Here is a 13,669-nt window from a genome sequence, read left to right on the forward strand (position 1 = left end):
ACATCTTCTCGTGTGAACTTGATGTATTTATCCACAGAGTTGATGTGGTCAGTAAAATGTTGGACTTCCTGAGATTTAATTTTAACCCAGGTGTCGTCAACATACCTGAACCAATGACTTGGTGGTGTCCCTGAAAAGGACGTCAAGGCTCTCTTTTCTACCTCCTCCATGTACAGGTTGGCAACAATAGGAGAAACTGGAGACCCCATAGCACACCCATGTTTCTGCCTATAATATTGCTCCCCATATGTGAAGTAGGTTGACTGCAGGCACAGTTTCAAGAGTTGACACAGTTGTTCTGTAGAAAGTGTGGTCCTGCTGCTCAGAGTGGTGTCTGATTTTAATCTTAAACTGACCACCTCTACTGCATCATCAACAGGAATGCACGTAAAGAGTGATGTGACATCAAAAGAGACCATTGTTTCATCAGTCTCCATGATGACATCCCTCACCTTATCCACAAAGTCCATGGTGTTTTGTATGTGGTGTTCTGAGCTGCCAACTAAAGGGATGAGTACAGACGCCAGATATTTGGAAACATTGTAAGTGACAGAGTTAATCATGCTAACAATAGGTCTTAAAGGTACACCTTGTTTGTGGATTTTAGGTAAACCATACAGACTAGGTGTGGCCTCCCCTGGGTACAGTCTGTGGTACAGAAAACGGTCAATAGCCTTGTCCTGCTCCAAATTTTTCAGGCAATCTATTAACTTCTTCTTGTAGCCACTTCCTGGATCTCTTTTCAGAGGTTCATAAGTGGTTAAGTCACTAAGGAGTGTCATAACTTTCTCATGATAGTCTTTCTGGTTCAAAATCACTGTGCACCTTCCTTTGTCTGCTGGGAGAATGATGATGTTTTTGTCCTTGCTAAGAGTGGTGAGTGCATCCCTCTCCTCTCTACTGATGTTGGAAGGTGATGGTCCTTCTTGAGCATGTGATCAGCTGGTTTTGGTTGTCAGCAGCAAACTGGTTGATCCACTCTGTGAAGGTGCTATTTAAGAGACTGAACTGAAAACAGCACCTCAGACTGAGGAAGTCTCTTGGATGAGAGACAAAACGTTTCTAGATTTTTTTGCTTTGTTTTGTTTTTTGTTTTTTTTGAATGTCCAGAGGACCAGATTGAACTTTTTTGGAATTATTTGTTTGCTCAACATTTTGTGTCTCTGTTGAACTTTTCCTTAATAAATTCACTTGATTGGTCAAATCAGCTGCATTTCTCCTGGGCGGCGAAATGCAGCTGATTTGACGTTTGCTCCAGGAGTTCAGGAGCGAGACGAAGGTGGCTCTGTATGGCAAGTCAAGTGTCTCATTAATAGTCACTTTTATCTATTAATGAGACACTTGGCTTGCCATAGAAGTTGAGTGCCCTCTAGTGTCTGAAAATGGTAGTGTTCAATATTTTCCATGTCAGAATGAATGAAATCGTCAGATCTCGGCCAAAATCGGTTTGTAAATATTGGGGAAATGTATATTAGTCGCTTCGGTGTATTAAGTTACAGGACTTGCAAATTGATGCAAAAAGGTGCAACTTATGCACCAAAAATTGTGGTAATCAAAGCTTGTTTTAGTTTTTTTGATTTTCTTTGTCGTGTTGCTAGATCACTCAGACTTAACGCAGCAACGTCTGATTTGTGCTCTCTGCTAAATCTCGACCCAGACTGCTTCAGCACAGGAGAATCAATAACTTGTGCTTTTCTCTGTTTCTCTATTGATCTGCGTACTTGTCACCCTGAGTTTTGCCTTTTTTAGTCCTGTTTTTCCTCATTAATGCTTGTTCTTTTATCCACCATGCTTCTAAAATATGTTATATCTATTTCTATGTTCAACTGTTGAACCCCGTGGCTCTTTTGCTTTCAGCCTTCTGTCCGTTTCCTCCTCTCGTTTAGGACTTTCATTGGTGAAATGCTCTTTGAACACCCCTCAGATAAACGCATTTCTGATGTGGATTCTGCAGCCAGGCATCTCTCGTTGCCTGTCCTTATCGGATCGCACGTCCCATTTCCAGATTGAATGAAAATCTCTCGACAATGAATTTCTACAGACAGGACCTTTCACCGCGCCGTAGCGTTCCCTCAAACGGAGCGTTCTGATATTTCATCGTCTGTTTGACATATCCGCCATTCGCGCTTCAGCGTTGTCATGCGTGGCTCCAGCACAGCGGGATGATGCCACCTGTCTGGTGCCGCACTTCACAGTGAACGGCTTGATGTTTGTTTCTGACGGGCTGAACCGAACAGAGCTCTGCCTGTTACCCCGAGGCTACTGCCATACCCCTGTGAGGCTTCCACATCGACACCCGCTGGTGCTTTGGACGTCCAGGAATGCTTTTTGAAGTTTTATTGAGCGGATAACTCTAAGCTATCTGTACAACGCCATGCTGTCTGTCCTCTTTAATCCCCGGGGCCTTCCTCAGCAGGTATAAGTTGACTATTGTACTCCTCGTCACGAGGAGATTTGGAAGAAGCTAACATTGACTTGGCAGTGCAGCAATGCACATTACTGCTCTGCTCCCCAGCAGGTAGAAGCCTTTTGACATCCTTTCTTTTTTAGAGCAGTTTTCTTATTTTCCACAACTGACTTTGTGGCTTTTGTGTGTCATTTAAGGCTGAAACTAGCCGAAGACAGATGATCTCATCTCTGAGTCAGAGATGGATTGTAGATTATGCTCTCTCTGCTGAGCAGCATTCCATGGGAGAGAAATGAAAGTGTCTGTTTTCTCTCACATACCTTCTTTTTTCTCCGTCTGCCTCCATCGGTCTTTCTCTTCCGTCGCCCTCCTGCAGCCTGTCTCACAGGCAGCTGCAGCTTCAGTGTTTATAACTCAACGGGGAAAACTTTCTGTTCTGTTCGGATTGTCGCGAGTAATAAAACCTCACTTTGTTTGGACAGTTTTATTCTTCGTGTCATAGCCTAAAATAGACTAAAATTATGACTTCTTATGAATAAGACTTTATCTTAATAATCTGTCTTTGTTCATAAGTTAGACATACCGGTAATAAATATGTGGAAGATGCCAATATGGTCCAGCTCAACATTTTAAATGAAGATTGATATCATTGTAGGAGAGAAACTGGATTGATTTTCTTTACTCTTAAACAAGACTAAAGAGCTACAAAAGTTCAGCATTTTTTATGTGAATTGTTCTGATGAAGCAACAAACAACTAGACAAATTGCATTTCCTGTGAAAATGCAGTGTGAATGCTTATTGCAGAAGAATTTGTGAAAAACTGCTGAAATTGGCTAAAAAAAACAACATGCTGATTGTACCTGAAATTGAAGAAGAGGCCTAAGTTAGCAGAAGAAAGCAGAAAGAACACATATTTGCTGAACTAGGTTTTAATCAGCAGAAATGAGCACAAAAAATTAGGAAATCAGCTCAAATCAGCTGAAATTGTTAAAAAAAATGGCAGAAAAGTAGCTGAAAAGGCAGAAAGAAGCTTAAATTACCAGAAAGAATCAGAAGGATCTGAAATGAGCTAAAATATAAAAAGTGGAATCGGCTGAAAAAAAAGCTAAAATTAGCATAAAAACTGCTAAACAGTAGCTGAAATAGCAGAAAAAGCTTAAACTTGTACTTAAAAGCTGAAAGGAGCATAAAAGGCTGAAATTAGCATAAATAAGTTAATTAGGCTGAAAGTAGCAGACATTACCACAAGAAAACTTGAATTATCTGAAAACAGCCAAAATTTGTTAAAAACAAATGTAGCAGAACGGGTAGAACAAGCTTAGATTATCAGAAGAAAGCAGAAATAACACGTTTGCTGAAAGAAGTAGAAATGAGCACAAGAAATGGGAATTATTTGAAAAAAGCTGAAATTAGAACAATAACAGCTAAAAGTAGCTAAAAAGCCACTTAAATTACTAGAATGAAGTGGAGAGAGCACATTCTTGCTGAATTAGGCTGACAGAAGTTTAAATTAGTGCAAAAGTATGGAATTAGCTGAAAAAGCTCAAATTAGCGTAAAAACACCTAAATGGTAGCTGAAATAGCATAACAAGCTGAAATTGGCAGGATAAAGTTAGAATAAGCACAAAAATGTAGTAAGCAGAAATAAACTGAAAGGAGCACAAAAGAGCTGAATAAAACAGCTGAAATTAGCTGAAAGTAGATGAAAACATGTTAAAATTTGCACAAGGAAGCTGAAAAAAGCTGAAACTGAACAAAATATGAAAGAGCAGTAAAAGACTGTAAACAGATCTAAATATTTGAAGGATGGAAAATAAACTCTATTCATTTTCTATGAGAATAAAGTGGCAGAACAGGCTAAATATTTCAAAAAGCTAAAGTTGCGCCAATACCAAAAGTCATAGCAGGATTGTCCTGAACGAGCTGAACGTTTTGATTTTGATTTGTTGAAATAGCTCAAAAACTGCAGAATCGAAAAAAAAAACCAGGCAAAACAAGTTTTAAAACTACATCACTGTGGAGAAAAGTAATTTTTATATGCAGAAGAATTCAATATGTACTGAACTTTGGAGCACTGGTTTCAGCAACATCTTTAAACAAAACAGCTATGAACTTTGAGGTGACAACATATGTGAGTTTCAGCAGGCTGAGGTCAAAGGTCAGAGGTCTTTGAGATAAATTGTCAAATCACCAGACATGGCCACAGATGGTCAGCATCTAATCAATGAATGGGATTAAAACAAACATCCATCTTCTCTTGTTTTCTTTCCTGACATTCTTCTTTTGTTGACGTTATTTACCGTGATAAGCAGAAACAAACGTATCGTGTCGATCATAAATAAGCTGCTGTCAAGTGGTTTAATGACTTAATTGCTCTGATTTCTTCTTTTTTACTGCTTAATTTAACATCAAAATTATGGAAAAAAAAAAGGTAAATAATTAACACTGGCTGCTTGCTATGTGTCTGTCTCGAACATTTCATTTCATAAATAGGAATGTGGCTCCCTTGAGGCTGAGGTGCAATGCTGCATTTCATGCCCAAAGTCTGCTGCTTTCACAGCATTCAGCTGCAGTAATTGGCTTGTAATGAGTCGGGATAAGGAGCTGTATCACCCGCCGTGATGCCCCAGAGGCAAATCGTTAAGCATCTTTACTTTGGGTTGCTCGGTTGGATCCTTGAGTTATTAATGCTGGTGATGAACCAAAAGTAAAAGTAAAAGATCTTGGAATAGTCGGTAAGAGTTAGAGCATCTGTTGGGAACACCATGGCCGACCTGGAGGGTACTCTTACCGTCTTTTAACTCTTCTTTTCCACAACTGTTGGCGTTTTAATGTCTCATAGCCATTTTACTTGTAGTCTCTCACTGAGCTGTGACTGTGGGCCACTAGTTGGCAGTTCTGCAAGCTTGGTTCTTGAGTTTAAAACGTGTTCAGAAATGGGTAAGATGGAGGCAAGGTGGCGCAGTTGGTAGAGCTGCCGCCCCTCAGCGAGAAGGTCGCCAGCTCAAATTCTGGTCCGGGACCCCCCTGGGTGGATCTTACATGTTCTCTTTGTGCATTCGTGGGTTTTCTCCAGGTTTTCCGGTTTCTTCCCCCGGACCAAAAACATGCATTTTAGGCTGATTTAGGCTGATTGGTAACCTCAACGTCTTCAGATTTGCCACTTCCAGTTCTGTCTCCTGCCTTTTTGTCAGTGCCACCATCTCCAGAACATATAACATACATAGCTGGTCTCACCACTGTCTTGTAAACTTTTAATTTGGCATTTACTGCAACCCTTTTATCAAATGATTAATTTCTGCATGGACTCCCTTCTTCAGGTCTTTACCACACTCACTGTTTTCCTGGACGTTCAAGTACTTGAAGGGTGATTGGTTGTTAAAAGGGGCAACACGGTGGCACAGTTGGTAGAGCTGCTGCCTCTCAGCAAGAAGGTTCAAATCCCGGTCCGGGGGCCTTTCTGGGTGGAGTTTGCTTGTTCTCTCCGTGCATGCATGTTTTTTCTCCATGTACTCTGGTTTCTTCCCTCAGACCTAAAACATGTATGTTAGTCTGATTGGTAACTTTAAATTGTCCCTAGGTGAGAGTGAATGTTTGTTTCGTTTGTCTCTATGTGTCCCTGTGATGGACTTGCGACCCGTCCGAGGTGTACCCCACCTCTAGCACAGTGATTGCTGGGCATGGGCACCATTGACCTCCGTGACCCAAAAAGGAAGAAGCGGGTAAAGATAATGGATAGATGGACGGACGGATGGATGAAAGGGGGCATATGTGAGCAACAAAATGTGCGTGGCCTAAAATACAGTTTCCAATGCCAAGAACAAGACAATAGGCCGTGACTTTCAAAAACTGTCCGTGCAAATCGCAACCATATGACTTACTATTTGGTTGGTTGCAAAAACTCAAAATTCCTTGAGAATGTAACAGGAAATTTCCCCTTTTCTGAGAATTTTGAGTTGCTAGTTGGTTCCCAACACCGGCAGCCCAATGAGACCTTTAGATTAATGGATATTTATGCGTAAAGGACCCACGGAGAGACTTCTAGCTTTAGATGAAGGGAAAACTACTCGATTTGTCTCAGTGTCTAATGGGGAGTCTGTGATTGGACCGACCTATCTGCTTGTTTTGTTGCCAAACACACTGGTTTGAATGCTTTTCAAATCTTGTTAGTCTTAATCTTTACCAGTGGTCAGCAAACACACAATGCTTTATTTGTCTTTTGTATTGAGAAGAAAAGTGATAAACCAAAACTCGGATGGAGGAAAGTGGCTCGAGAAACGTCTGCCTTTGATGAAGTTGTGGCGAAAAGAGAAAATGAGTTTGATCTGGACTGATTTATTTTGTTTAAAGACATAAAAACACAAAAGTATAAACTTACTTACAAATCAGCATGTGTAACATCTGTTTGGACATTTATAAACTCTTCTGACATCTTTGGGGGGGAAATGCATTTGACAAAGGGAGAGTGGATCATGCGGAGGGAAACCTGAGCCCCCACCTTATGCATCACATATGTGCTGGAGTTTCAAGTACGAGCCAAACGTTTCGTGTCTGTAAAGAATGGATTAAGACAATGAAATCAGGTCTGGGAGAACAAGGACTGAACCAACATTTGTGCAGACTACCATTCCAAGCAGAATGCTCATTTGTTGTTGTACTTTGGTAATACATTGTATGCATGACTAAAGCAGCCTCTGGGAAAATTATTCAGTGACAATTTTGGCATAGACGGTTGAGCGTGCGTTCATTGTGGCCAGGTGATTAATCACACCCAGGCTGGCCAAATGGCTGAGTGCTTTCATGGTAATTGAATGGCCATGAGCACACCTTAGTATGTGTTCAACAATCGTGTATTGTTTTTTTAATTCTAGGCATGGGATAGGTCTTGAAACAAACCCAATTGTAAGCAATGTTAAAACCAGAAGTAAACCAACTGTTCTTGCTTTTGACTGAGCACCTGTTTGTGAAATCACACTTTGATTAAAAATCTTTTAACATTTTAACATTTCAAACAAAATGGCACAGAGGATCCATTCGTACTTGCATCAGCGAACGTGCAGTTGTGTGGAAACGTCACCTTCCGTTTGGCTGTTTTAACAAAATGTATACAAAGTCTCCTCGGTAAAGTCTGCTTTTTAAAACCAAACTATGAAGAACTGAAAGGTGCTGTGACTTTTGCACAATCCTGTATTTAGGTGTGATCATCATCATTATCATCATCCTGACTCGGCCATATTATAAAAGTGATGTACTGTAAAACCCATTGTTTTGTTCACCCGTAGGAGGCGCTGGTGTTTTCATATGGGACAGGTGGCCTACATACACTTCCACTGCATTTGGTGAGGTTCCTGTGGCTGCCTGCTTTAAATGTTTGTAGCTTTCTAGGTGAATGGCTCCAAAGTGGTCTCCATCCAGTCCTTAACCTCAGACTCTCATTATATTGTGGGTTCAATGTGGTACTTGTCACTATGCAACACCAAATCCTGTATTTCTAGGGTGGTGTGGCTCTAAACACCTTCAATCCTTAAAGTTTTACTGACTGGTTAAAGTCCCAAAGATTAACCAAACGTTGTCATGTTGTATTGATGGTCTGTCTACTGTGCACGCTCCAGTAATCAGCCATCCAGTCATGCTTTGATCATCTTTGACCATTTTGTCCACGTGTCCTTGTGCTGTTTTGTAACTAGATTTGTGTGCATGTGTGTTTGTTGTCTAGAAAGAGATGACCGAGTTGATGAGACACTCAGTAACTTCATTTTCATCTATAGCATCGACGTCTTTTAGTGTTCGGCGTGCAATAATCAAAATGTACTAACTTCAGAAACCAACGTGTCTTTGTTTTCCTTCAGGGCAGCGACAGTGAGTACGAGGTCGACCCCAATCGACAGAAGACCCACTCCTTCGTCAACCACTACATAAGCGACCCCACCTACTACAATTCCTGGCGCCGCCAACAGAAAGGAATCTCTCGAGCGCAGGCCTACAGCTACACCGAGTCCGAGTCGGGGGACCCAGAGCACTGTGCCCCACCACCTCTGCCCCCTCTTCCTCCACTTCCACCGCAGCTCAGCTCACCTAGCCCTCAGCCTCAACAAGCCCAGGGTCAGCCCCAGGGTCAAGGCACCCTGTTCAGGCCCAAAGGGAGCCGAACTCCCACTCCCTCCCAGCAGAGCTCCAACCCCCCTAGCCAGCACAGCACCCTGTACAGGCCCCCCAGCAGTCTAGCCCCTGGGTCCCGGGCCCCTATAGCCGGCTTCTCCTCCTTTGTGTGAAAAGTGCTGAAAAGAACAAACTTTCTGGAACTTGTGTTGAAGAACAACATGGCATTGGATCATGCATAATCGCCCCAAGTGAATCAATCACATCTGTGTCTCTTCTCATGTTTTCTTTATTTTATAGTTTTTTTTTATTTGTTGCCTGATTATATGCAGAGAAACAGCAGAAAAACAGACATTTCAGGGCACTTTGTTGTCTGTTGTGTGGAAGTGTGCCAGTCTACACCCATCCCCGCCGAACCGGTTCATAAAATACGTCTGCGACATTTATTCACTTTTGTTTTAAACTACTTGCATGACTTTTGCTTATCGTTTATTCCCATATGTTTGTGTTGCTCTTTGAATGCACATTCATCAGTAATCTCTGTACAAAGCCACAACTCCTTGAAAACACGAAAACATTTACAAATATACATATATATACAGCATATATAGTAGACACACCTAGAAGACTAAATCAAGTCTTTGGAAACGACATCGATGGAGACTCGTGATGGAGCCATACCGTGGAAGTGAAGCGAAAAGACTTAATCGAATAAACAAAAGATAAAAGCTGGAACTTTTGCCAAATGGGATTTTTTTTTCTTCTTTCGACCTGTTTTAAATGAACATTGACGAAACATTTCGGAGGGGACAACTCTTTGATCGGATAGCACACAAACGCATCGAATCGTCAAACAGCACGTTGCCGTAACTGGTCGGTGACTGCGCTGCGCCTGAAGGACCCTGGGTATATAAAATGAGTGTATATCAGTTTAAATGAAAGTGTTGAAGTTTTTCCTCATGAGTGTGTTACTGTGGAACAAAGCTGCCTTGTTAGAGAAACTCTTATTTATGAAACATGGCACCAGTTGTGACTGAACTACTTGCGGTGCCCTGGACCGTGGCATCTCAACAGCCCCGCACTACGAGAGACGCCTTTTATTCCTGACAGACGTGGGGCTGTGGATTTTACTTGCAGACACAAAGCATACTTCATATTTTGCCCTTTTGTTGGCTTCTGTATAAACACATCAGTCTAATTCTACTGAAACGCTTTGAAAGCCAGCCTCGAGATGTCGGGGACTGTCACGTTTGTGGAGAGTTGCCAGAACCGCTTAAGTGTAATTTTTGTTACGAGAACACCGTTGAATTTTTATTTCCCTTCCCTGTTGCGATAACTCCTCTCTGCCACCGATCACTATCACTGGGCAGCGTTCAGCCTGTACCGAGAGATGATGTCATCAAATTGCCTTCCTGTGCGAGTGTGCACTCCCATACGCTAAAGCGTGAGTGTGTGTGTGTGGTTACGCTTCGTGTGTGTTAGCTTTACAGATCATTCACCGATTGTCTGTGTATAAAGAGATTGTCCTGCAGCAACTTTAAACCTGCCTGGAGTTTCGCCACAGACGGGTGGTGGGGTCCAACCGCCTGGCAGGCGCACTCACAACGCTATAGTTGATCAGTGGTGTGATCTTAGTTTCCATAGCTCAAAGAGTAAAAACAAAAAAAAAGCCATTTTTTTTCTTTCTTTGTTTTATTTTGTATTTTTTTTTTTTTTGTATGTGGGGTGATTTCATTGTACGCAACAAACGCTTATCATGCAGAATCTGAATATATTATCACAGTACATTTCTGAAATAAATTATTTTTCAATGTTTTTTGGGTCTGGTTCTCAGTGGGAAGCTTTTCAAGTGAAATGGGAAGAAGGAAAACTCGAACATGGACTTTAAAGAATATTACGCTTGGTTTTTTTTTTCTGTTTTTCTTTTGAGAGATGCTAAAGGTGGTAACATACTGGGCGGCGACTGCTGGAGACCAGTTGGAGACTTAAAGCTGTGAGTGTCACGACAGCAGTTCTAAATTATGAAACTGGTTGGGGTATAAAATTTATTAATTAAAAAAAAAAAGAAACTATTCCATAAACTATAAAAAATACAAGACATTTAAAATGAAAGGCAGCAGAAAGAAGAACAAATCTTATTATATCTGCCCCTTTTTTCAAACAATTTGTTCAATGATAATAATCTTCAAGTAACGGAACAAAACGAATAACTCTTTCTAATGTTTCTGTTTGTAACGCAAGAACCAATCGTTTTTTCACAATAAACATCTGATTGTTTTGTGACAACAGAATAGCCATCTTGTGATCTTCACAATCACATCAAATTTAATCATAGCAGTTATGATCTTTCTCAGATGATGTTTGTCTCATAAAGGTTTAATGGTAACTGCTGATTAACACTGAAGATCTAATTAGAAGTTAAGTCAGGTCCTCTGGACTGATTCTTGTTGAAATGTTTCGTCTTTTATCCAAAAGACTTCTTCAGTCTGAGGAGCTGCACTAAACTCAGTCTTGTAAATAGCTCCTTCTCACAGTGGATCAACCAGTTTGCTGATGACATCCAAAACTAGCTGTTCACATGATAAGAGGACCATCACCTTAACAATGGATCGTTAGTGCCATGATGGCTGTTTGCTATTCACAGGGGGCTGAGTGAAACTAGCAATAACAGCATTGTAAGAGGGGGACAGTTGGACACGGAGGCTCCGCCCCTGTTTAATGATGGTTTCTCTTCACAAAGATGGTTTCTTCACTCCTCTCTCAAACCATCGTTCCTCTTTATCAAGGATGTGAACATCTTCATCCCTGAAAGAGTGACCACTGGTCTGCAGAGGAGTGCAAACCACAGAGTTCTGGTCTGATGATGATCTGTGCTGGTCCATCCTTTTGGCTAGTGGCTGTTTAGTTTCCCCCATGTAAGACTGATCACAGCCCTGTTGCTCTGTTTGTGCCGGGGGGCTGGATCTGTGGGAACTGAAGCTCGTACTACTGCGATGCATTTCAAATAAGTTTTCTCCTATAAAAGTAAATAAATAAATTTGCTCAGTTTAACTGAGTTTTAGACCAAATTACCTGGTACTAATGTAAAAAAAAATAATAATTGAGGTGTTCCAAAACTAGGACCTTGCATTTTGAAGAGTTAAAAAGGAATGTGATACTTAAACAGACAAAACAAGGACATATCATATATTCAGTATTCTTGCAAACATATGTACAAATACTATTTGTGTTTCTGCAATGCAAGAAAGTTTGCAAATAAATGATTTGTGTGCACATGTGGGATCTGCCCGTGAGTAATTCTCAGATGGCGTTCCAGCTAAACCTAAGTGTTTCTCAAGGCAGCTGTAAATTGGCTCCGTGCGGATGATGTGAAATCCTGTTATCTGGTTAAAGATGTCCCTCCTGACCTTCTGTGCTCCCAGAGAACCACAATTTGATTATTCATCCTGGTGTTTTAGTTAGAAAATCTACTTTATCTGTTACTTTAGATCCCTCTGAATCCATATAAGTGTATGAGATATATTTTAGACTGTTGTATTTAAAAAAAAGAAGAAAAAAAACTTAAATGTACTTTGGAAATGAAAGCCTATAGAATTTCCTTGAAGGAGTGCACATCATCCACTGCCTTCCATGTCAGTTTTAGACTGAGGTTATCTTGGGTTAAGTAAAGACAAAGTTGTAGCTGTTCTGATAAAGTCTTGAAAATATCATCATGTGCAATTTCATGCAAAACGTTACACTCAAACCACGTGTTGTGAATGACTCTCAGCTACTACCATATCAAATTTTAGCTCAACATTTGTTAGATTGTCTGTTAGCTTTTGTTGTTTTTTATTTTAAGATCAGATGTCCTTGACAGCCACCTTGAATTGAGCTGACTCCAAATGTTAATTGGTAGTAGATGCATATCCAAGTTCCATTAACATTTGTTCAGTGGTTCATGAGGTGTTCTAACAGATCCTTACGTAAATTGCAAAAACATTATTCCCTGCCTGCGCCTTTCAACGATAACCAAAGACATGTACAGTGTCGGATGCTGTTAGATGCTAATTGGATCACAGTCAATCTGTTGATCCAAGGCTAACCCACTAAACACGTAAGCATGAGAAGAGAGGAGATTAGATGGGATTGGATAGGACAGGGAATTGGAACGAAAGTGTCCAGATCACTAATCCCCTGTTTGTAAAAAAAAAAAAAAAACACATGGGAAATTCCTCTTCGACAGTCGGACTGCACACAGGAGAGATTTTGTTTGCCGAAACGCGTTTCTTTCGGTTTCTCTACCATTTTTGGGATTCGATGACAGAAAAAGAGAATGGGCTAGTAGTCCTCATTACAAAGGGAGCCCAGGGAAAGAAAAACCGCCATGAGAAGCTTTGAGAACCCCTCAGCTGGAATGTTAAGGGATTCCAACAGAAGGTGCAGTTCAAAGGACTTTGAAGCCCTGGATTTAATTGCCTCGTTTGTCAGCGTCACTGAGGGCAGGTTGTCGATTTAAAGAGAATACACAGTTATTGAAAGAATGCTAATTATAGGATGTTCCCCCAGTCACCTTTCTAATGTACAGTTTGTTGGAAGCTTAATCGCTTTCTGACTAAATATGCATTATGGAGAACATTGTCCAGAGGACCCTTTGTCCCAGTCAAGCTCTCTTTGTCCACTTTTCCTTCACTTTGGATCGAGTTCTCACATCGCATACAATTGCGATATAAATTACAGAGAGATGTACTCAGTCACAGTTTTGTTCTGACTCCAGCTGGCAGGTCAGAGAAGAGACTTTGTCCACATTTCTCTGTAGTATCTACAGGCTGTACTCAAAACTACACAAGGAAGCAATAAATGAACCAGGACCCACTTCAGGAAAATGAAGCATTGTATCCTTGAAACGTTGCACCACTAATTGGCTCCTGAGATCTATAATGATTATAACAGATGAGAAAATCTTTGATTTGACCTAAAGGTGGGAGTGATTGAAGCAACATGAGGTGGGCTAAAGTTCACACCTGAGCACCAGATGGTTGTTTGAACCACTCAGACACATGAAGGTTTCTACACTGCATCAGTGTCACACAGCCGACACTGTAAAATTGAGTGTATTTTGTAAATGTACAGTAATAATTAGAAACAAAAGCACCATGTCCTCACTAATTACATTTACAGCC

The 13,669-nt window shown here is 40.9% G+C and overlaps 1 protein-coding gene across 1 annotated transcript in view; it reads left to right on the plus strand.

Moving 5' to 3' along the window:
- The window catches only part of sdk2b (sidekick cell adhesion molecule 2b), a 463,183-nt gene extending 453,683 nt beyond the window's left edge, over positions 1-9,500 (plus strand). Inside the window, exon 45 of the mRNA XM_037691533.1 lies at positions 8,258-9,500. Within this exon, the coding sequence (XP_037547461.1) occupies positions 8,258-8,680 (423 nt within the window). The 3' untranslated portion in view covers positions 8,681-9,500. The remainder of the gene's footprint in view (positions 1-8,257) is intronic.
- The last annotated feature ends 4,169 nt before the right edge of the window (positions 9,501-13,669 follow it).

Source organism: Nematolebias whitei, chromosome 17, assembly GCF_014905685.2.
Source record: "Nematolebias whitei isolate Nwh7 chromosome 17, NemWhi1, whole genome shotgun sequence".
Lineage (NCBI taxonomy): Eukaryota > Metazoa > Chordata > Actinopteri > Cyprinodontiformes > Rivulidae > Nematolebias > Nematolebias whitei.